The 21,419-nt window shown below is 48.5% G+C and overlaps 10 protein-coding genes across 10 annotated transcripts; 5 read left to right on the top strand and 5 right to left on the bottom strand.

The window, feature by feature from the left end:
- Positions 1-1,110: 1,110 nt before the first annotated feature.
- EDB91DRAFT_1114799 (regulator of chromosome condensation 1/beta-lactamase-inhibitor protein II) lies at positions 1,111-3,846 on the bottom strand. Its single transcript, XM_041317907.1, has 16 exons — positions 3,743-3,846; positions 3,661-3,685; positions 3,539-3,592; positions 3,157-3,478; positions 2,968-3,103; positions 2,813-2,917; positions 2,679-2,760; positions 2,545-2,632; positions 2,385-2,486; positions 2,313-2,331; positions 2,207-2,255; positions 2,039-2,148; positions 1,901-1,985; positions 1,691-1,847; positions 1,430-1,634; positions 1,111-1,374 (listed from the first exon to the last, which is right to left on the bottom strand). The coding sequence occupies exons 1-16, from the start codon at positions 3,792-3,794 to the stop codon at positions 1,355-1,357; spliced, it is 1,611 nt and encodes a 536-aa protein (XP_041180324.1). The 5' UTR covers positions 3,795-3,846; the 3' UTR covers positions 1,111-1,354.
- EDB91DRAFT_1114795 (uncharacterized protein) lies at positions 3,847-7,525 on the bottom strand. Its single transcript, XM_041317906.1, has 13 exons — positions 6,819-7,525; positions 6,640-6,767; positions 6,437-6,585; positions 6,278-6,377; positions 6,117-6,228; positions 5,746-6,068; positions 5,326-5,691; positions 4,964-5,273; positions 4,713-4,912; positions 4,511-4,661; positions 4,221-4,456; positions 4,136-4,166; positions 3,847-4,076 (listed from the first exon to the last, which is right to left on the bottom strand). Exons 1-13 carry the CDS (start codon positions 7,417-7,419, stop codon positions 4,054-4,056), a joined length of 2,730 nt encoding a protein of 909 aa, XP_041180323.1. The 5' UTR covers positions 7,420-7,525; the 3' UTR covers positions 3,847-4,053.
- Positions 7,526-7,555: 30 nt separating this feature from the next.
- On the top strand, positions 7,556-8,854 carry EDB91DRAFT_44256 (Tgs1 protein). The gene is made up of 3 exons (XM_041327285.1): positions 7,556-7,808; positions 7,868-8,059; positions 8,122-8,854. Exons 1-3 carry the CDS (start codon positions 7,589-7,591, stop codon positions 8,655-8,657), a joined length of 948 nt encoding a protein of 315 aa, XP_041180322.1. The 5' UTR covers positions 7,556-7,588; the 3' UTR covers positions 8,658-8,854.
- Positions 8,855-9,334: 480 nt separating this feature from the next.
- EDB91DRAFT_1079496 (uncharacterized protein) lies at positions 9,335-9,942 on the bottom strand (the record flags this gene model as incomplete). Its single annotated transcript, XM_041315136.1, has 2 exons — positions 9,335-9,624; positions 9,672-9,942. The coding sequence occupies 2 exons, from the start codon at positions 9,940-9,942 to the stop codon at positions 9,335-9,337; spliced, it is 561 nt and encodes a 186-aa protein (XP_041180321.1).
- Positions 9,943-11,076: 1,134 nt separating this feature from the next.
- On the top strand, positions 11,077-13,227 carry EDB91DRAFT_1079495 (uncharacterized protein; the record flags this gene model as incomplete). The annotated part of the gene is made up of 5 exons (XM_041315135.1): positions 11,077-11,084; positions 11,137-11,266; positions 11,319-12,184; positions 12,213-12,586; positions 12,692-13,227. The coding sequence occupies 5 exons, from the start codon at positions 11,077-11,079 to the stop codon at positions 13,225-13,227; spliced, it is 1,914 nt and encodes a 637-aa protein (XP_041180320.1).
- Positions 13,228-13,230: 3 nt separating this feature from the next.
- EDB91DRAFT_1037095 (uncharacterized protein) lies at positions 13,231-13,596 on the top strand (the record flags this gene model as incomplete). Its single annotated transcript, XM_041312824.1, has 1 exon — positions 13,231-13,596. A coding segment is annotated over one exon (366 nt), but the record flags the coding sequence as incomplete, so codon positions are not given.
- Positions 13,597-14,016: 420 nt separating this feature from the next.
- EDB91DRAFT_1011614 (uncharacterized protein) lies at positions 14,017-14,340 on the top strand (the record flags this gene model as incomplete). The annotated part of the gene is made up of 1 exon (XM_041312425.1): positions 14,017-14,340. A coding segment is annotated over one exon (324 nt), but the record flags the coding sequence as incomplete, so codon positions are not given.
- A 421-nt stretch (positions 14,341-14,761) lies between these two features.
- On the bottom strand, positions 14,762-15,574 carry EDB91DRAFT_1245261 (uncharacterized protein; the record flags this gene model as incomplete). The annotated part of the gene is made up of 2 exons (XM_041322519.1): positions 14,762-15,254; positions 15,318-15,574. The coding sequence occupies 2 exons, from the start codon at positions 15,572-15,574 to the stop codon at positions 14,762-14,764; spliced, it is 750 nt and encodes a 249-aa protein (XP_041180317.1).
- A 106-nt stretch (positions 15,575-15,680) lies between these two features.
- EDB91DRAFT_1245260 (uncharacterized protein) lies at positions 15,681-17,760 on the top strand (the record flags this gene model as incomplete). The annotated part of the gene is made up of 7 exons (XM_041322518.1): positions 15,681-15,896; positions 15,946-16,091; positions 16,143-16,372; positions 16,428-16,808; positions 16,949-17,303; positions 17,355-17,519; positions 17,568-17,760. The coding sequence occupies 7 exons, from the start codon at positions 15,681-15,683 to the stop codon at positions 17,758-17,760; spliced, it is 1,686 nt and encodes a 561-aa protein (XP_041180316.1).
- Positions 17,761-18,495: 735 nt separating this feature from the next.
- Positions 18,496-20,776, bottom strand: EDB91DRAFT_1114788 (acid protease). Its single transcript, XM_041317905.1, has 8 exons — positions 20,066-20,776; positions 19,913-20,007; positions 19,601-19,852; positions 19,511-19,548; positions 19,314-19,458; positions 18,905-19,259; positions 18,720-18,847; positions 18,496-18,669 (listed from the first exon to the last, which is right to left on the bottom strand). Exons 1-7 carry the CDS (start codon positions 20,365-20,367, stop codon positions 18,817-18,819), a joined length of 1,218 nt encoding a protein of 405 aa, XP_041180315.1. The 5' UTR covers positions 20,368-20,776; the 3' UTR covers positions 18,496-18,669; positions 18,720-18,816.
- Positions 20,777-21,419: the final 643 nt, after the last annotated feature.

The following is a 21,419-nucleotide window of genomic DNA, read 5'->3' as shown; positions in this document are numbered from 1 at the left end:
TTAATGACTATGCTTCACATCTACTTCCATTCCTCGCTGGTCGCATTTTTCCTACCAGGGGACAAGTAATTGCCGTTCGCACTGCAGTGAACATAGACCAGACCAAGACCAATGCGTAGGGAGACGATGGAGTACGTGTCGCCTACTTGCATGGGTCTCCTACGTAGTCTTGACATCTGTTTTTCGCTACCCGACAGGGCTTTGAGTGTTGGTTCCCCAAACCTGTACCAAAAGGCTCGGATGAGAAACCATTGCTCGTGCTTGGAGGAGCGCGACGTCTCGCTGCTACTCCGTTTGAATTAAACGTGGAAGATGACTCCGCCCTCTGCGATGTGATTAGTTATTTTCCTCGTTATTTCCTTCCCTCGGTGTTCCTAGGTAAGTTCGAGCCCGAGATGGAATGGGTGAGTTCGGCAGTCGTTGTTGACTATATAAGACGAGCTTCGAGCTACTTTAGATAGTAGTTATGGGATTCACTGATGCAGGCGATCCATTGGTAGGTGTGGCTAGCATTGATGATCGTCGCATTTACCGTGGTTGTTTAGGTGAGACCCAGGCCAGCTCATCGCAGCAGGTTATCGTGGGCATGGCATGCCTCGAGCTTTCGGCTGGTAAGTTTGCATTCACACTGCTACCACGCGCAGGGCGTGATTGTTCCTTCTAGCACTGAGACAATCTCTCGAATGATCATTGCTGAACTATCTGGCAAGGTGTGGATCAGGCCCAAGTGAATGCCCGAGAGATTCCTGACTTGGAACATAATTGATGATTTGAAGTAGTCCTGCAACGGATAAGTTCGCCGTCCAAAGAGTCTTGTATTCCGCATAGATCCGCGCGATACTATATCGTGCTTGTAATTCAACACCATACTGTTCCCAGTGGTCATACTCAGGACGAGGTGCTGTACATGTCTATAGTATCTGATTTTTTCGATGGATTGTGCCATCTTCATTCTCTCCTCTCAGTTAGGGAACGTTTCATGCAGACTAGGAAGGTCATCACAACAGTAGGTAAGTTGATTGCCAGTATCCATGAGTTCATATGGCTTCAAGCACAGAAGCCATCGCGCAAATAATGCTTTTAATAAAGAGTGGAAAGACTTCCACAGCGTGATGTTATCGGACATGGAACACCAGTTGAATAACATTTACATATATAAGAAAATTATATACAATGCACAACATGGATAGAGTGGGGAATGTGAACAGACTATATACAATTGAAGTCAATAAATAACATGGAGAGCGATAGAGACCCAGCTAAAACGTTACACCAAATGTATTACACAAAGAATGTTTCCAGAGAAGGTATGGTTCCAGATGTAGTATGTTTGGGTCCTGCATATATCGGATCTTTATTTTTTACGTTTGGGAGCTACGAAGAGGCGTCAGGGATCAGCAAGTCACACAGAGATCAATCGGACACTTACCGCCCTCTTTCGCGGAAGGAGCTGCCTTCCTCTTTGTGCCCCCCTTGGCGTCCGGTGACGATGCGGTGCCCTTTTTGCCGGACGGTTTAGTGTCGTGACCTGAAAGGGCACCCAGCTCATCGACGCATTTAGGACAGAACCATTCACCTTCTGGAACAGCCTCCAGAGGAGGATCTAGGCAGCCCAGATGGTATGGATGGTCGCACTATTGAACCAGCCTGGTAAGCGCCGTCATCGAAAGTTAAGATGACTATAACTAACCTTATCACACTCCAAGGCAGGATCATCATCTCCGTTGTCCTTGTCGCAGACTATACATAGTTCAGGGGCATCGACCTCAAGGGGATGACGGGGAAGGTCAGATAATTTATCACTCGGTTTTGCCAAGAACAAGGTAGTATGTTGACCAGCTGCCACGCTGGACGAGATCACATAAACATGGTACCAACCTGCGAGCGGAGGATGTCTCACCTTATGACCTCAATCCCGGCGAGAGGCTGATGACGAGTAGGTTTTGTGGCGCTTTTTGGTTCATCGGGTCCCAGGCCGAGTTCACCTTGCAGTCCTCGTTCAGGCTAGATCAACCAAGTAGCTTCTGCTGCTGCTTACCGTAGGACGCATTTTGCCCCCAAGCAACTGTCATCACACCGCCGTCGTCATCAGTCGTGAGAGCGAAATGGGTCACTCCACCGCAGCCGCCACCAGATATTTTGCATCCCCTGATAAAAAGTTCAACATTAGCAAGTTGACCAGCAAAGCGCGAAGCTGAGATCGTACATCAAATCTTGGATAAACCTGAATGAGGAGTATGGCGAGCCAGAGGATCCTACCCACGGGAGTCAAGTCAATGCATGAACGAACTGATTCGACAGTTGATGCACACCTTCTCCACTATTCTTCCACTGAAAAAAAGAATCAGAAAGAACACTGTGACAACTGTCTGACGTTGACGGACCTTTCCGGCCATCCAATATAATTGTTGCTTGTCCAGAACAACGGTATTCGAGGGGCCGGCGATAATATGAGCGCCCATCGTTATTTCATTCGGTCCGGTAAACTAAGTTAAGTTATTTCAGCACTGTTCGCGAGGGACGACCAAACTAACACACACGTACCTGTGGGACTACTTTAGGGATGAGCACGTCCTGTTGGTTGCCCAGACCAAGCCGACAATAGCCGTTGTAACCCCACACGTACACGAGGCTAGGAGTATTTGAGTGACGTATCACCGCGTTTAAATGGTGCCTACCCTTGGGAATCGAGGGCTACGCTGTGCTGCGGCCCGCATGCAATGTCTATGACAGTCTTATCGTCAAATCCTTTCACGGGTACTTTTACGAACGGATCAGCTAGCCATATTACCGAATGAATGACGACGCTCACTAGGTTCCGTCTCAACATCAAAAGCCGTCTTGTTCCCGGTAATAATATGTTCTCCGGTCCTACCATTGCCTAACTGTCCCTTCTCACCGCTGCCGAAAGAAAAGACTGAGAGACATCAGCTGGCGGAAGAACAGAATACGTCAAGGAGTACGTGCCTTTGCCATCATCGGTGAGTACAATAGAAAACGTTATGCCTACTGCTGCCTTGATAACGTGCTGTCTTTCGCCATCAACAAAAGGCCCTTCGATCGCCTCGAAAGCGGGTATCTGCGCAACGACATGGTGTCCGCACTGACGTATCTCAGCTGGTCAACCTACACGACAAAAACCACAATACAACTCACTTGACCCAAGTTATTCGCGCCCGCAGACCAGACCTGTCCATCACTGCCCACTAATAAAGAATGGCTACGTCCACACGCCGCATGCACGAATCTAGTGCCTTCTTCCGCACCCAAGTCCGTCGCAAGCACGCGTCGCGGAGTATTTTCAGATATCGCGTCCTCTCCTGGCACGCCAAGTGCAGAAGACCCATTCCGCCCAAACATCCACGCTGCGCCGTCCACGTCAAGAAGGATGAAGTGACACCCGGAACATGACGCGTGTATGGAAGCAATTTTGATATTACTGAGGGAACGGAGGATATGGGGCTCGAGGAGGTCTGGTCTGGGATACGGAAAACAGTTTTTGAGTCGACAAAGCTATACTGGCTAGCGAATGACGCACGCATCAGGGTTGCCTTCACCTTTTCCACCGCGTTCTTTCCTCCCTAGTTTCGGCCTGTGGAAAGCGCATAACATCCATTGATAAATATCCGCGCTCAAACGAAGTACTGATTCGTCGCTCACCAGTCCGTCCCACCGCAAATTAGTACTGTACGCAAAATTTCAGTTTCCGTTCACACAAGCACAAGTGCGACGTAGCGTTTACCTCTTCCCCACTTTGGGTCTTGTCCATCTGTAGATGTGGATGTTTTAGCCATAATCCTTGGAGGTTGGTTACTGTGAAGAATTGCGCTCAGCAGGCGCCAGCCAGTTTCTAGTGTTTGGGAGATTTGATTGCTGCTTTCGGATTCGCTCTAGCGCTCTAACTACGATGCACGACGATGCACGACGATGACCTCCTAGGACCTCATCCCTCGTTATAAACGACCCGAAAAATAAGCGACTACCGTATAATGACAATGCAACGGTTGACTTCATCTAAAACTTCCAAGACGACCACCGACCGATCCGTGCCGATCACTCATAAGACCCAATGAGAACTAGCCAAGCCATGTCATTTAAGTTAGAAACCAAAAGCTTCCAACTCAAAAATACTCACGAATGGTAGTTCCGCTGCGCTTGATTTGGTACTAACGTACTCGTTAGCAGTGCATTAAATCCGATCCGCGTGATGCCACCCTCACCTCAAAGTCATCTCCCTCGAGAATGACAGCATCACCGTGAACTAAGGTCACGGAGAGTTCTAACGGCGCTTGCTTGCTTTTTTTGCCACCTGTACCCTTCCATTTTCTGGCTGCCTTGCTATCCCACACAATACCTGACAACAATGACGATCCAGGTGACTCCCCCGCAGTAAGGCTCGCTGGGTCAGGTTGATTCGCGGCGTTACGGTCGCCATCGCCGTCTGGCACAATTACTGCTGCCGATGCAAGAGTTTCCGATGAACAACCATTATCCACCAGCTGTGACGCACTTAAGATCCGTTCGCTATCAACCTCCATGCGGTCCTCCGCACTTTCGATGGGTATCTCCGAGAAACCATGTTTAGGTACTAAATTCATGACGACTTCGGCGCCGAGACAAAGGATCATGACAGCGTGGCCCTTCGCATTGAAAATGGCGCCCTGGTCGCTTTTAGGAAAGAAAAAAAATGTTGAGTGTCCTTTCTGGCTTACCCGTTTCGACCCCGGGGTGACCCACGCCTGAATCAGGATGCGGTTGATGTTGGCATCGTTGATTTCGCCGTACGCTTGCATATAGTGAAGCAAGACATCATGGATGTCGAAGATAGGCATAGGTATTTCGGGTTGTCCTGCTGGATCCTCAGTATATTTATGTGCGGGGTCAAGGTTCATGGACCAGGTGAAATAAGGGCCTGAGATTAAAATTAGCACGTTTCTAGAAACCAAACAACAATGATACATACTATGTAGGTCACTGCGAGAAAGAATAACATCTTTCTGTATGTCGAGGAGCAATTTTGTTGCATCCTGTTGCAATATCTCTTGGTTACCGGTGAAGATATGTTGTACTCTCGCACCACTGTTGACTTGATATGTCAAAGTCCGCATCCGGTCGTCCCACGAAGAATCGATTTTGCCAATTGACGAAGGTGCATCATCAAGAGGATCACCTATGGGCAGAAGATGGTGCAGCTCTCGAAGTGCTTGCAACGGATCGACGTGACAAATAAAGCAATTATTATTAGCTTTTGCTTTCCCCCCCTCCATTTTACGCTGCTGCCATATTCAGTAAGGTTCGACAAGTGCCAGGTGCAGAAAAAATCACCTTGCACCCGGAACTCTCGCAGATCTGGTGTCTAAAACACCTCTGCGCATTGAGCATTCCACACTCCCTGCAGTACCAACCTCTTGGAAAAAATTCATTGGGTTTGAAGTCCGCCAGGAGGTCCAAAGGCAGAAAGCTGAAATACTGCTCGCTCAGGTCCCTCGGACGATATGGTATCTTCACTGAGCCGGTGTCCTTTTCGACAGGATAGTCGACAGGGTCAATCCACCACGGGTGCGGCTTCTCATTTGAATGTTCCAACAACCCATCTTCACCACCCGGAGCCCATTCCAAGGTAAGACGCCATCGTACGCGTCCGCACTTCTGGGTTTTAGAAATAGCTATTACTGTGTTGTTTATATCTGCCTGCGAGAAAAATTAATAGACGTGACCCGTAGAATGACAAAAGAGAAAACTGACGTTCATGTCAGATATGAAAAATAAACCCAGGCAAGAGTATGCGTACTCGGGAGGGAGTTGCCGCGGTAAGAGCCCGCTTTCTCGAGATACGAAGACAAGTAAGGGGACTTTGTGCATGTGACACTGAACTAGGGTCTCGATCTCAGACGGCTTTTGTGCAGGCACTTGGGGTTGTATTTTTGGGGCTGCCGAGGGAGACATCGCCGGCGAATCTGGTTGTGGAACCAGAGACGGAGATAATACTGGGGACGGTGGTGAATCTGGTAACGGTGCTGGTGCTAACATGGACAACTGCGACGCAGTCGTAATATTGGACGGCAACGCTTCTCGTAATCTGAGTGACGAAATATAAAGAATAAGAACGAGCACACCTTCAGACCCCACAGCTATCGGTGGAGCGAACGATGAGAAATCGAACTGGAGATAGTCGCGCTTGATGGGTGTGAAGGAAGGCATCGAATGCTTAACAGACTCGCATTCCACCTAGATTTGAGATCAGGACGCACGCCTCGCAAATGTGCCGAGTTCTAACCTGTGTTGCATGATTGTTATCGGAGAGCCTCTTGTCATCCGCGATGTCATGCGGTTCGCTACATACTAGTAGTTCGGGACCGCATTTATAGCCCCACTCCCTATTTTGGCACCGCCCAATTAGTGAATAATGGTTCAAAACAGAAGTAACTATGCTCACAAAGTAATTTCTAGAGTATTTTGGCCTTTCCAGGCATCGTCGGGGCGGGGATGCTCTAGGAACAATGCAGGCATTTCGAACTGCCGCCATAAGATTCCCGTAACAGACTTCGTGAGTTCAGGGAATATTGAAGCAATTTCTGCGCGAGACTGGGTATCTAGTTAAACAATTCGATTCGGACTTGTGATTTCGAGGTACTTCACATTTGCCCAGACTCGAGGCGTATGAGGAGGGGCATTGACTGCAGGGATAGCTACAGAGCTGTCAGCCGCACGTTTAGCCTTTGCAGGCCTCATAAAAGTCCAAACCGGCGCTGTAGAGGTTGAAGCATCTATTCTTGATGCGTGATTTGCATGAATGAAAAATCTGACAAGGTACTAACCGCCATTACTAGCTTCCGGATCGATTGATTCTTTGAGTGGTACGTTCTGAGGGGGGTTAGCATCGACTTTCTTATTATTTCCCCTGCGTTTGGAAGGTTTTTTTGGAGGACTTGGAGAACTCGAATGGGTCAATTTCTGTTTCTTGGGTGAAGGGGGATTTGAAGAAGTTGTGATGGATTGGTCGGCTCTCGAGGCTGCTGCCATTTCGGAGGGTGACTGTACCGACGGAGCCCGAGACATTCCAGATATTGATGAAGGTATTGATGCACGGTTTCTAGGCTTGGTCCCCTTGGGCGGGGGAAGCTTCTGATAGCCTGGTGGATAAGCAGTACAAGGCTTCCCAACCTTGGTGCACCGATCGCATGGCCGGAGACGGGAACAGGCCTGCTTTGACGAACAACAATGGGTGCAGGAATAGGGAACAACAAAGAAATATTCGCTGGAGGGGGTTTCACGAAGCTCAAAAATAGCGCGAGGATGAATGGCTTCATGGTAGATCGCCGGATTGGGGGAAGTAATAGGACGACGGACTGATGGATGCCAAGATTGTACAAAATCTGGTATGGCATCATCATCTGCGTTGGAATGGCCAAGTTCCATCTCCGCGCGTGAAGAGAGTCAGCACTACTAATAATATTGCAGTACTCACTTTGAGTATTCTCTGCAGTTGCTCTACAGTTGATGATAAGGATATAAGTTGATAAGGCATCCCTAACTCCGCGAATCACAAACGCATCAGGGTCGTTCGTCACGGTCACCTCACCACAACATGGGCAAAAAATCAAACCTCACGGGTTTATCTCGTTTCCTGCCACAAGACTTTATTGATACAAAGGCTGCTAGCCATTCAGAACAATCACAAAATCAGAGCAGATCTGTAAAGAAACGTAAAACGGATACCTTTGGTCCTGCTCGCACAAGATACGATGCGACCGCCCTCGTTCCTCACTACAACACCGCTCACGAGGTTCCAGAAAACCTTCAGAAATGTCCGTCATGCTACAATCCAATATTTCGGCCTTTTGACTCAATCCCCGTGGTCTCTTAGATTTTTCTCAACGAAAACGTTACTTTTCTTTATACGACCAGGGATGTCTATTAGACGAAGAAGGCTGGTATAGCGTGACACCTGAAAGCATCGCCATCCGAATTGCAGAGCGATGTCGATGTGATACTATCCTCGATCCTTTCTGCGGCGTCGGAGGAAATGCGATTGCTTTTGCAAAAACCTGTGAGCATGGTGAGAGGCCCGTTCTACTGCTCATCGTTTTCTTGCTCATGTCGCCCTCATAAATTACATAGTCATTGCTCTGGACATCTCCCCAATACGAATAGCGTTGGCTCGTCATAACGCCGCAATCTACGGTGTTGCAGACCGCATTGAGTTTATTCTTGCGGACTATGTCTCATTTGCAAACGCATATCTTTCACGACCCCACCCAACGCGCAGGATCGATGTCGTCTTCTTAAGTCCCCCTTGGGGTGGTCCAGAATACATTTCTCCTACCGATAGCCATGTCTCTGCCGACCACAATACGGACCTACAGGACGAACCGGAGGCACATTCACAATTTAGCCTCTCGAGGATACAGCCGATACATGGCGCCGATCTGTTTCGCCTGACGAAACGGATCTCAGACAATATTGCCTACTTCCTTCCCAGAAACACGGATCTGAATGACATATCTGCCCTGGGCCAATCCGAAAAGGACGAAAGTGCCACTACCGACGACGAGCCTCGAATGATTGAAGTGGAGGAAGAGTGGATGGGGTCGAAGTTGAAAGCTCTCACTTGTTATTTTGGTGGTCTGGTCACTGGGCAAGAACATGTATTCTGACTTGATACGCCGCCAGGACTGTGACTGGACGCAAATACGCATCCTCCAGGGTACTCTTGGCTAGGTATTATTGCCTGTCAGAGTCTAGCTAGCTAGCGTCAGTGATGCTAGGAAGTGAAGTCCCTTTGACGTCTCGTGCAAAACTGCATCTAACTGCTGCTGGCGTTTGGTGACGATGCTGCTGATGCTCTGGTCATTGAGCTCGATGACAGAGTAGTCGGTATTGGGGAATTTACCAGAGTATGGGGCTTCGAGGTCTAGAATCTGATGAATGGCCACACCATCAACTAGTTAACTTGATCGAACGAGCTGAAGCTGCTGAGGCGAATGATTATTATTCTTAGACGTGAGTGCTTATAAAACTGGGCACTTACAATTTTTTGCAATGCAGCAATGATATCCGAAGCCGGGGAAAACTTGTCATTTGAGTTGGCTATGTGCATGTTCAATGTTAGCGCAAAGGTCAATGTTGAAACGTTCGAGGACGACGGAAATTTGAAGCCGCGAGGTAATCACCATTGGGCGAGAAGACGACATGGTGTGCTTTAGTTCCATTCAAAATATTGTTTCTGCGCTGACGTTTTTCAAGTTTCCATAGATGAATGTACCCAGTCCTCACAACAACAAGATTGTCCTTGACAGACAATGTAATCGAGAAAGTCCTCTGAACCTGGAGATCAAGAGGATCCCCTGCGGGACGTCCTGTCGTAGTCTCCCAGAATTGAAGGATGCCATGATTGAATCCCGACGCAAGGTGTTTTCCGTCCGGGGACCAGAACAGCGAAGACACTGTCGTGGCCCCGAATTGGTGGGAATATCAGTCTCCTGTTCACTGTATCCCAGATGCTGATTGACGCGCCATTGGCGAAGGCATCAGCGCCCGCAGCCAACTTGCTTACATCAGGGTAATATGCCATGCAACTCGTCAAGGAGCCCTTCAAGGTTCCTGGCGACGCAGCATCCAGACCTTCAGCAGAGCGTCATCAAAGGAGCAGCTAGCCATGTGCCGCCCACTAGGCATCACGCTATACAGGTTACGGCTGAACCGCCATGCGCATCCCAAGGCTCTCCGATCAGCTGCCTCGTTGACAGGTCGTTTCGCGTCCGCATCTCCTGCAACCCTCGTGTCGTACGGAGACCCAGTAACACAATTTACCCAATGGTCGTAGCCAAAGAGGGGCTCTCCAATTTCCCGTACTTCAGGAATGTCCCAGACTGGTGCAGAGCGGTCGGTGGATCCGCTCACAGCGCGGACACTGTCAGAAAAGGGCGAGTGTCCAGACATGTAGGGTCACCGGGTGTATCCTTTGAGTTTGCTCAGTGGAGACAATTCTGAACTCGAAGTCTGGCTGGCATCTGTGGTGGACGGCATGATGGGAACAAGGTTGCTGCTTGACCGTTAGCGGTAAATATGGGAGACGTCTAAAACGCCGACTTGGTCGAAGTTCCTCTCTCAAAGTACTTTTGAGCAGTTCGCTTTTGGTTTAGTTCAGGTTTGCGTTCGTAAGCACACATTTTTGGTTGTGTTCAGCATCTCCACCAATCGCATCAGTGCGCTACAGTTGACATTCTCACAATGCATAAGGTGATCATGCATAAGATCTCATAATGCATGGCCAAAGGTGGGAACCGACATCGTTCCTATGTAATTATGCATGAAATCTATTATCCAATCATGCATAGGGCATTGGGCTGTTATGCATTATTATATATACTAAATATAGTAGTCCAGTTGGTTGAACCAGGGATGCCGCTACAAACCGACGCTAAACCTTTGGTGTTCATGCAAATTGGTGATAAATGAAATCAGGCAGGGCATAAATTTTCACTACTTTTCTTCACTACTTTCTTATTGCACCTGCAGACCCCCCAAGGCGTAAACCTTGTCATAACCATAAGCCATACATTTGCATCACCAAACTGAAGGCCAAAGATTTACCGAAGACTTCTGCATTGCTGAAGCTACCAGCTCATGAACGAAGCAACTTGACACTCAATGATTGGCTAACTGTAGTCAAGTATCATGATGACAACCAGCCCATATCGCAGGAAGATGTTGTCAAGCATTTTGAGAAACCCACTGAGGGTGTTTTGATATTTACTCAATAGGAGGCCTTGGTTGTTTGTGACCGCATGCAAAAGCTCTGCATTGATTATGCTGACGCCAATGGTGTATCACTCCCAGTAAGAACCCAACACGATGAGGACGGGGGAAATATGATAATTCTGTAATTACATAATAGGAAAAGTGACGAGCTCTGAGATTTCTAATGAACACGTGTTGCACTGTATCGTTTTCGTTGTGCGCCGTATCGTTTTCGTTGTGCATCGTATCGTTCCTATCGTTCTCTTTGTTGTCGTTGTTGTCTATCATATCATTCTGGTTGCGCATCGTATCGTTTTCGTCAGCATTGTCCCAATGCAAGAGTAAGCTAAAACACTTTACAAATTTCTTCACTAACTGTAGTGATCTTCACAGTGACACAGTCAACCAACAGCCAGCAAGTAGGCGTCGGCTTCAAGCCCACCACGCGCTCATAAAAAGTGGGTCTGGTCAAGCAGAAAGTTCACGGGTCGGACGGAGAAAGCGTGCTCGTCCACAAGTCGAGGTATATAAGCCCAATTTTTGTGATCATTGTATTTTACTGACTATGTATGTAGTCTGCACCATACCCAGGACCAGATGCAGCGCAGGACCAGCTTGATGTTGATCATCATGACTACGAATTTGGGGACTCGGACCACCATGAGCCCCAATCTGCTGGGCATCCACTGAATGTACCTCCCTCTGACGAACCCAATGTACCCCCACCCGACAAACCCAACGTGCCCCCACCCGACAAACCCAATGTACCCCCACCTGACGAACCCAACATGCCCCCACCCGATGAACCCAACGTGCCCCCACCCAACGAACCTAACATACCTCCCTCTGACGAACCCAACGTGCCCCCACCCAATGAACCCAATGTGCCCCCACCCGACAAACCCAACATGCCCCCGCCTGACGAACCCCAGCATCTCCCTCGGCCCCTTCACCACGTCTTTGATATTGATCAGCTTGAGGAGGAGGCTGTCTTGCCGAAACAAACAGATGCCGTAGCTTTCATCAAGTTACTGCGGGTAGCATCACTGGATGATCCTGTGGCAAAATTAGATGACGCTGCGCTGAACCGGTTGCGTAATCCATACCAGACTGGTCTTGAAATTGACAGTAGTGCTGTCCGACACGGGATTGCAACTTACTTTGCATTAGAACACTCCGCGATCAATGCATACGAGTCTATTCGACAATCCGCTGCGCGCTGCCTTGAAGGCGAGGCTACTCAAATACCTAGTTACTATAATGTCGAGCGACTTATTGCAGAGTACACCGGTGTGGAATCAATAGAACATGACATGTGTCCAGATACCTGTGTTGCGTTCACGGGTCCCTTCGCCGATCTCACACACTGTCCTATCTGCAATACAGACCGCTATGACCCCATCAAACTTCATATGAGTGGTGGTCGAATGCACATCGCACTGTCAGAAGTTCGTAACCATTCCCCTCAGTGCACAACTACAAGCACTATGGCGTGACCGAGACCAAGCTCAAGCAATGGGCTATCTGCGGGAAGGAACTCAACGCTTGTTCGAAACACTTCGAGTCAATGGTGGCATCGTCGATGTTTTCGACGACTTCTGCAAGGGCCGTGAATTTCTACAGGCTGTTCAACGGGGTGATATCAAGCCTGATGATATTGTATTGATGATCTCACTCGATGGCGCGCAGTTGTACGAGTCCAAATTATCAGACTGTTGGATCTACATCTGGGTCATTATGAACCACGCTCCCGACCAGCGATACAAGAAACAATACGTGCTTCCCGGAGGTTTCATTCCAGGACCCAACAAGCCGAAAAACGTGGACTCATTCCTATTTCCTGGTATGCACCACTTAGCTGCCTTGCAGAATGAAGGCCTTCGTATCTGGGATGCATGGCACGACATTGTATTTATTTCCAACCCGTTTCTTATCTTCGTTACTGCAGATGGACCTGGGCTTGTGTATTTTGATGGCATGGTGGGGCACAGTGGAAAGAATGGATGTCGATTGTACTGCGGATTACTCGGTCGTCGGAAGGGAACCCATTACTACCCTGCCTTGCTAATCCCCCATCGTTACGCTGTCGCTGGCAGTAACCACCCCGACGTCAGTGTCTATGAGTTGCATGATCCTGACCTCACTGAATATTTTGACAACCTTCTGAAACTCGTCGCCGCACCAAACACCCGCCAGTATCGCAAGCTGCGAACTCAAACCGGAATCACGAAACCCTCCCTTCTACTCGGCTTACACCCATCATACACCCTTGGAATTCCAAATTGTCTTACTCCTGATATCATGCACCTCGCGCAACTACTCTCCGACCTCTTGTTGTCGTTATGGCGCGGTACAATGGACCACACCCTTCCGGATCATGTCTCAATGTGGCCCTGGGCAATCTTTCATGATGCCGAGACCTGGGAAACCCATGGAGAGGCCGTTTCTAACACAGCGCAGCATCTCCCAGGCTCCTTCGACTGAAAACCAAGAAATCCCGCTGAAAAAATGAATTCGGGTTACAAAATGTGGGAGTATCAAGTCTACATATTCGGTCTTGGCCCGGCGTTACTATTCGATATCCTTCCCCGACCATATTGGTTAAACTACTGCAGGCTCGTACGTGGATTTCAGTTGATTAACCAGCATTCTATCAGCTGTGAAGATGCTCGTACTGCTCAAGCCTTGTTTACTCAGTGGGAACTTGAATTCGAGACGCTCTACTATCAGCACCATGCAGAACGTTTGCATTTCATTCGACCCTGCGTGCACCAAGTCAGCCACCTTGTACATGAGACTGTCAAGAAAGGGCCTCCCATCTGCTATTCTCAATGGACCATGGAATGTACCATTGGCAACCTCAGGCAAGAAATTCGCCAACCTTCCAATCCCTATGCCAACTTATCACAGGAGGGCGTCCGACGATGTCAAGTCAATGCTCTAAAGGCAATGATGCCTGATCTTTCCCCCGACAAGGCCCCCCTTTCCGACAACAGCTATCGATCTCGGAGATGGATATATTCTCTTGCATAAGCGAGATTCACGGCCAATGGCTCCTCGAGAACCAGGTGCCGAAGCAATTTTTCAATATCTCGGTCACCGGCATCGTGACTTCAAAATCCGCCAGTGGGCTCGTGTACGTCTTCCAAATGGACAGATAGCGCGCACTGCGTGGAGGGAAACCAAACGCCCACCTGAAAAAGTGCGTCCTGCACGACACGTCAAGGTAGTTAGTATCCATACCATTGTTGTCCATGTCTCACTAATATTATCGAAGGCAAAACCCGAGTTGCTGAAGTCCTATACTTCACGCAATTACCTGTTGAAGCTGGTATTGACGACAATGACAACCAAATTTGGGTCTGGAAGGACGTTGCTGTCATCTCGATGTTCTCACTCCCTGACAACGACCTCCTTGAATTATCATGCCATACCGTCAGCTCATGTCGACTTGAAGATGATGACGTTTGTGTCATTGATATCAAGTCTATTCTTGGTGTGGTTGGTATGGTCCCACATAAACCAACTCTTCCGTCTGGTGTTACTGAGGATCGTTATTTCATGGTAGAAAAGCCCGGCCTTGATATTGCGATGTTCGGTGTCCCGTATGAAGGACCCGCGGCTCAAGACGATCAGCTGGACAAACAAGAAGTGGAGGCTGGCGAGGATGATGGAGGTGCTTAGTGGAGCCGGTGATGAGAAGAAGGTATACGAGTTCATCACCCAGCGCTTTCTTGCAAGTTGTAGCACAGATGCGGAAGGCAAAGAAACAATTGTGCAAGTAAATTATGGTGGTGAAGAGTTTAATGCAACCGGTTAGTAATTCTGCTGCAACTCTGACATAGGCATGGTCCGAGTTTGCGAAGGCACGAAGTCCAAAGCAGAGATACTCACCGAGAGCATCAAACAATACAGGGAGATGTATGTTCTCGCAAAGAGAGAGTTCGATAAGGTTGTCTCTGTAGGTGGTCTCTGAATGCAAGGGTGTCGTCTCAATAATACAGTGATAAAGTGCTTCTCATTCATCATGATCTAACAATTCCTGCAGCTCCTGCTTCCGCTGGCGTATAACTGTAAAGCTATCATCAACACCCGCACGGTCATACCACTTTGAGTCTTCTTCACGCGTGACATATTTCCAGTAGATCGAATTTGGAGGAGGGGGACTTGGGGTAGCAAAGAACGATCGTGGATCGAGCCGTTCGAGACGTGGTGGCATAGTGGTGCTTGCTGGAGTTGACGACAGCCCTGAGGTGAATCGAACTTCGGTCTTGATTGCAGCTGTAAGAGTGGAGATGGAAGGAGGCACGAACTCTGTGTCAGATTCAGGCTCAGTAGTGGAACCATCATCTGCAGATGGGATTGTGGTAGTGGCGGTTGCAGTGACTGCAACAGCGGAGGCGGTGTGTGCTGGCGCTGCGATCTCTTCGGATTCGGGCTCTGTAATCGAGCCAGCGCTGTCTGCGATTGGGGTCGTTGCCAGTGTGGTGGCCTGCACATCCTTGACAAAACTTTAATGTGAGATTAGACAGTGTCACGAAGGCATTAAATAGAATAGATAAAAAAAAGCCTACAGGTCGGCAACCCAATTGTGGTTCTGTGTGCCCAGGTCAGACTCTAAAGCAGGCAGTAGAGTAGAAATCTGTTGAATCAGATAATGGAATCGAGGAGGATGTTGATTCCAGTATGCGGGGTCGATAAGCATGTTATCAGAGGCTGTCAAATAAGGACTGCTGCTGCTCTCTGTCGCGCTCGGATCACTGAGGAAAACATTGTCAAAGTCAATATCTTTGCAATTCATCTGCAAAAAGCGCAATAAAGGTAGGCTCATGATGGTACTAGAGTAGATGTTGTAATTTGCGTGATTTTCATTGAAGTCCAGTTTTGCTCATGTGAACAACTCCTTTGCAGCAAACATATGTCTCTCCGCTACCACCATGTCCACCGGCAACATGGAATTTTCTTCTGGACCCTCTCCTCGGTACTCGTATGATTTTACAATACCGTCTCTTCGCGCCAATGAACAATCTTCGGGTAGACTCAGACCACAAGCTCCTGGGCCCCTATCATCGTCACTACCTCAAGCTTCACCGGATTTATTCGATGATCCGCACTCATTTGCAGGCTCTGCTCCGAATTCTGGATTCTCTCATGTGAGTTGCTTATATTTTTCATACCATTGGCTCCCACATTGTGATCTAGGGTGCATATATGCACCAGCCCACACCAAATTTTATTGCAGCACAGCAGGCTCATGCCCTACAAGAACAACTCGCTATATATCAAGCACAGCTTGCAGAGACTCAACTCAAGTTAAGCAAGACTATTACCGAACGTGACACTATCAAGTCGGTCTTTTTCTCCTATCATGATACTTAGATCGAAGTTGTTTGTTTTAGGGCGTCTTTTACCGAACTGATTAGCATACTGCGACTCCTGGATCGCACCGACCCGCTGAACTTCAGTCTCACAAACGACTTGCTAACGGGACACGACAAAGTCCGTCCTTCGCAAGACTCTCACCCAAAAATCTGTTTCTGGAGTCGAGCAGATTACGACAAATACATTGAGAACGCTGAGTCTGGGACTGGAACTCAGGGTAAAGCCCCATGGCTAGAGCTCGAGGATGGTAAATCTGTCACTGGTCGAGCAACTCAAATCAATTTGTAAGGCACTGCACGCAGCCTGGGCTGAATTGGTTGTTCAGAAATTAGCTCCACCCACCTGGTCAAGGATCTGTGCTACCAGAAAGAAGCTTGTATTCGACATCGTGGTGAAACAGTTCCCACTATTCCTATTCGACCACTGCGGCTGGAAACTCAAGTTGCTTTGCATTACCGATTACCCATCCTGGCGTAAGAACAACCTTGGGAACAACGGAAACTGGAAGGACCTACCAGGCAAGCTCTCAGTCAAGGAAGAGCATATCGACGACTTGGATGAACTTGACGCAGAGATATCGGAATTGAAACACAATGGACCCCGGGCTAAAGGAAACAGCAAGCGGCGCCTGTCTGACGATAGCAAAAGCCTGGACCACCAAGACCATTTGAAGAAACCTAAATGTATGCGTTTTTTCTCTCGTAATTCTGATGGGCTCACATCACCATTAGTTGACTCAGCACCATCTCCTGCTGCTTCGTATTGAACCAAAAGGTATGTATTGTTCTTTATTTCGTTACCTTGTTAACATTGATACTGCTAGTTGACCCTGGCGCTATATCGCCAACCTTACTCTCAACCAATATGCCCCTGCATCCAGATCAAAACTCGGGGCCTGGCACTAGCACCGACAAATGTGTCCCTTCGCCCATCGATGATTCTCTTGCCCTCGAAAATACTCTCATCACGCCAACCTACCCACGTGATGCATCTACCCCACCATTTGGAGTCTACTTACTGCAGCCCACTCCGCAAGGCCCGTCTCTTCCCCGATCGCCTTTGCGCCAAACTGTGTATACTTCTGAAACTAAGACCTTGCCAACTCCTCGCACACCAGGAACATCTTGCGACATACAACGTGCCAACAAAGAGAACACAATTATATTGCAGGATCCACTGTAAGTACCTCATACTACATACTCATCCTTGCTAACTACGCTGCTACGAAGCGCCGATATTTTCGGACCTAACGGAATTGCCAAGACAATCCCTGCCCCAGCACTTAGCCCGATCAAGCAGACAAACGAAGACGGACCAAGTATATCCGACACCAAGTCAGTTGTAAAAACGGAGGGAAAGAAGAAGATGCGACCTGGTGCCGCGAAGAACGCTCGGTAAGTATGCCTGTCTCTTAATGTTTCGCACTAACCTTTGTCACACAGAAACTTATGCGCATGGCGTTGGCTAAAGCAGGTCAATGACACGAGTGGAACAACCGAAGAATTCCGCGTGTATTGGGCAGCACTCGCGACCACACAGCAAGATGAGTACAAGGCCGACACAGAGCGGTTGCAAAGCACAGGGGCATGGACAAAGGGTTCTGATTGTGCCGTCTGCGACGGTGCACTATACTAGTAGCATGTTTTCCCTTGCATTGTATGTCTTTTTTATTGCCTGCCTGCATATTTCCCCCCCGCTTTCGTGCGTTTTTGCCCCCGCCCTGCTATTTACAGTAATTCCCGACTGCACTGTAACATCCCATGTCATCCGATCCTGTCCGCTGTCGTCATAATACATTATATTTGCTCGACTATTATAAATATGCTTGAATCGGATGAAATATGTAAACTACGATGAAAATCAGACCCTGTCCGCTGTCGTCACAATACATCCCATTCGTTTAACTATCATGAATATGATTGAATCGAGAGACATATGTAAATTACAATGAAAATCCGATATCATCCTGCCCCATCATGTAACATATGGGATGCACTCAAGTGGGTTCTGTTTAGCTCGGGAAATCGCCCAGTTAAGAAGAAATTTTCAGATGTCGCCCGCTGGCGCCCGATCTCATCATGTTGGGTCTTTACTGGGTATCACTGCTGGAGATACAGAAGCAGCTTCGAAGGATGCAGGCACATATCCGCCGTCTTGCTGATAAATCTTGTGCGCAGGCCACTCTTGATCAGTTCTGGAGTTAGTTCTCCGAGTCATGAAGGTCCTAGATTGTATGGTTTAAACTTTAGAACCGGTGTTGGGCGAGCTATCGGAAAATTGTGACAGAGTTAGCAGGTGGGAAGTTAGTCACACCGTGTGATTGTATGTCACAAATCCAGACGTGCATACAACCTCACAATGCATAAGCTGATTGGGGGACCAACATTATGCATTATGAGAATTTCGACTGTACTGAAGTCGTAAGCGTTCATTTCAGTGGTTTTGCAGATGGACCCCTCATTTTGGGGACACCCATATACACCCACGACCCTCGCTTATATATCGACTTCTGGCCATTTCTGACTTAGCAGGTCAAACTTCGATCTGCCGAGTCGAAGTTCGGTATCAAAATTAAGAAATGAACAACCGTGTACCTGCTGTCCATGGCGTCGTCAACAACTCTAACTTGAACATGCGATGGTAGTGTTGCCCAGCTCGTATCGCTTATTCCCCAAGTGGTGATGGTTCGACTCAAGGCGAGTACTTTGAGAAGGTGTGATTACTAGACCCAACCACATCAGGTTCCACATTCCCTCGACACCAAATCAAGCTGACTCACGTGTACCCAAAGCCAACGCGGTTGCTATGAGCGTCGAAAACAGCATAATACTTCTCCATAAACTTCTGTCCGATGATGAAATCGAGACCACCGCCGCTGTCAGTGCCGAGTTTACCGACAACGCCGTACTGTACGCCAGCCTGGCCACCCCAAGCAGTGTTCTGGTCCAATGGGACTAGCTGTGCAGCTATATCCATGCTGAATACGGTGTCGCCGATCTTGAAGTTAAGGGGTTGCATATCCGCGACGGAGGAAGAGGGGATGACAAGGAGGCCAGTATTGTTGTCGTCATCGAGGTAGGCGCCGGGAATGGCGTCTAAGTACACGTCAAAGAAATCATCCGCAAGGAGAACCACTGCAATGTAAGGATTCAGTAATTATTGGGTGCGATTGATCGAATGATACATACGAGTGGTACCCGTGTCGACAATGCCAGCGGTTGACTGGGGAATGACGGTATGTGTACCACATGTCAACTCAGTCACGTTGATGCCCCAGAATAAGGATGCTGGGTAAGTCTCGGTAACTGGAGCGTAGCTCATTTTACCAGTGTACTGACGGGCAGATTAGGGATGGTAATAGCAGTAAGCATGACATTCTACGCACGAGAGCATGGTCAATGCCACCATATGTAATCACTCCGTCTGTTCAATCGATCAGAAAGGTTACATGAAATCAAATACGATGTATACATACTAGTGTCATTATAAGTTGCGGGCGGCGCGAACAAAACACCGAGAATTTCCTTTTTGATCAGACCCTGCTTCAAGGCGTTATTCATGATGGTTGGGATCAACGTATTATCAGGTGACAGGGTGCCATTCGTGAGATCAACTGGTCCGACGCCAATGATACCATCAACGCCTTCAAAGTCTGCGTATTGAAGAGCATCGCCAATAGACTGGTTCGCGATGACGAGGTCGGGTGCAAGAGTGACTGTGTCAGAGTCTGATGGGTTAGACCGTATCAACTTCTATACGCTAGAGCGAAGTAGAGAGAAAGACAAACATTCCACGCCAGTGAAAAAACCAAGTCCATAGGTTACATTGACATGTTGTCCAGTGGGGGCACTGGTTGACGTACGGACATACGTTTTACCTGTTCTGTACGTCATCATCGATCATTCAATTCCAAAAGGCATTCCTCTACATAGCTACTCACCCGATAAAGGTGTTGGAGCTCCCCGTGTCAACGACCAAATTGTAGTAGGTGGCGGGGCTGCCAACGCCAACACTCGTGGTGTACTGCATGTATGCCAAATTTGAAGCCGGGACGGTCGTTGAACCGCTGGTTGTTCGGGTCTTCAAAAATGACGCTCGGGCACGATCGGCATGCGGGGACCCTTGGAGGTACGAACCAGTGCGGTCAAGCTTCGTCAACGGGATGGTGACCAAGGATGAGGTCGACCTGCTGGCCGCGACGAGGGCCACAAACAGAAGGGCCCAGCAAGAGAACGGCTGCATGACTACGAGGCAGGTTGCCGGGTGCTTGCAAGAGGCCCATAGGCCATTTATACTACTTTTAAGTGATGTCCATGGAGATATAGACTTGAGTCGGACACTAGAGTCACATGGGCACTAACAAGAACAGCAATACCGCATGGCGCTATGCAGAAGAATGTGCTGGCAGCACATGGGCACAGCGGCTCGGTATCGCCAAAAAGTAGACACCCTAGCATGGCCAGTAAAAAAGAGACAGCGCTTAGATAGTAGTGGTCAGAGAAGTGGTGAAATTCGAATGTACAAGGCTAACGCGCACGACCGACTGACCTGGAAGGGCCGGGAAGGCCGCCGCACTGGCAGTTTGCACCTTAGACTTGCATATTATATAGATCTGGTGACCAAATCCCAGCTTTGATGCAGTTAGTGAACATCGAGTCTTAATTACATAATAAAATCACCACCAAAAGGTCGCATCGAAAATTTCCGGCTATCAATTTTTCAAAGGCGATCTCCAATTTGCAAATATTTTCATGTACAAAATGTAACGACATTGATCTAGTACTTACTACGATTATAGGGCTGCGCTGGGGGGTTAATTCGCAGGTTCATCTGGCACCCATTCTTCTGTACCATTTTGGTGGTTCAAGAATGTTTGCAAATCACGATGGCCAATGCGATTCTCTTCAAGATCATCCCCTCGATTCCAACTGTATATGTCCAGGTTCAACGCAGCTTCTGACGCCCATGTTGCGCTCATCCATTGGCACCCAGAGCTCCTTTAGGTTTCCATTCTAGGCCATGCACCTAAAAGATCCAACTTCTCGTGATCCTGCTCACGCTTGACGTATTTCCCCCCTCCCCCCCACCAGAAGGGGAAAAACCATTCGCCTTGTGGTACTCGCTAGGATCTGGACAAGTTAACTTGGCACTGGCTAGAGGAACGGTTGCGTGGTTGAAGCTAGTGCAAGAACTAGAGAGAGGAATGTGCAAGGGGAGTTCTAGACACTTACGGAATGATGTGATCAGTGAGTTGGTCACTGGCAAGCTTCTGCTCTGCATAACCTACGCCGTAC

This window comes from Suillus paluster (assembly GCF_016628075.1).
Source record: "Suillus paluster strain FC165 chromosome Unknown EDB91scaffold_10, whole genome shotgun sequence".
NCBI lineage: Eukaryota > Fungi > Basidiomycota > Agaricomycetes > Boletales > Suillaceae > Suillus > Suillus paluster.
This window is presented reverse-complemented; position numbering and strand designations above follow the sequence as displayed.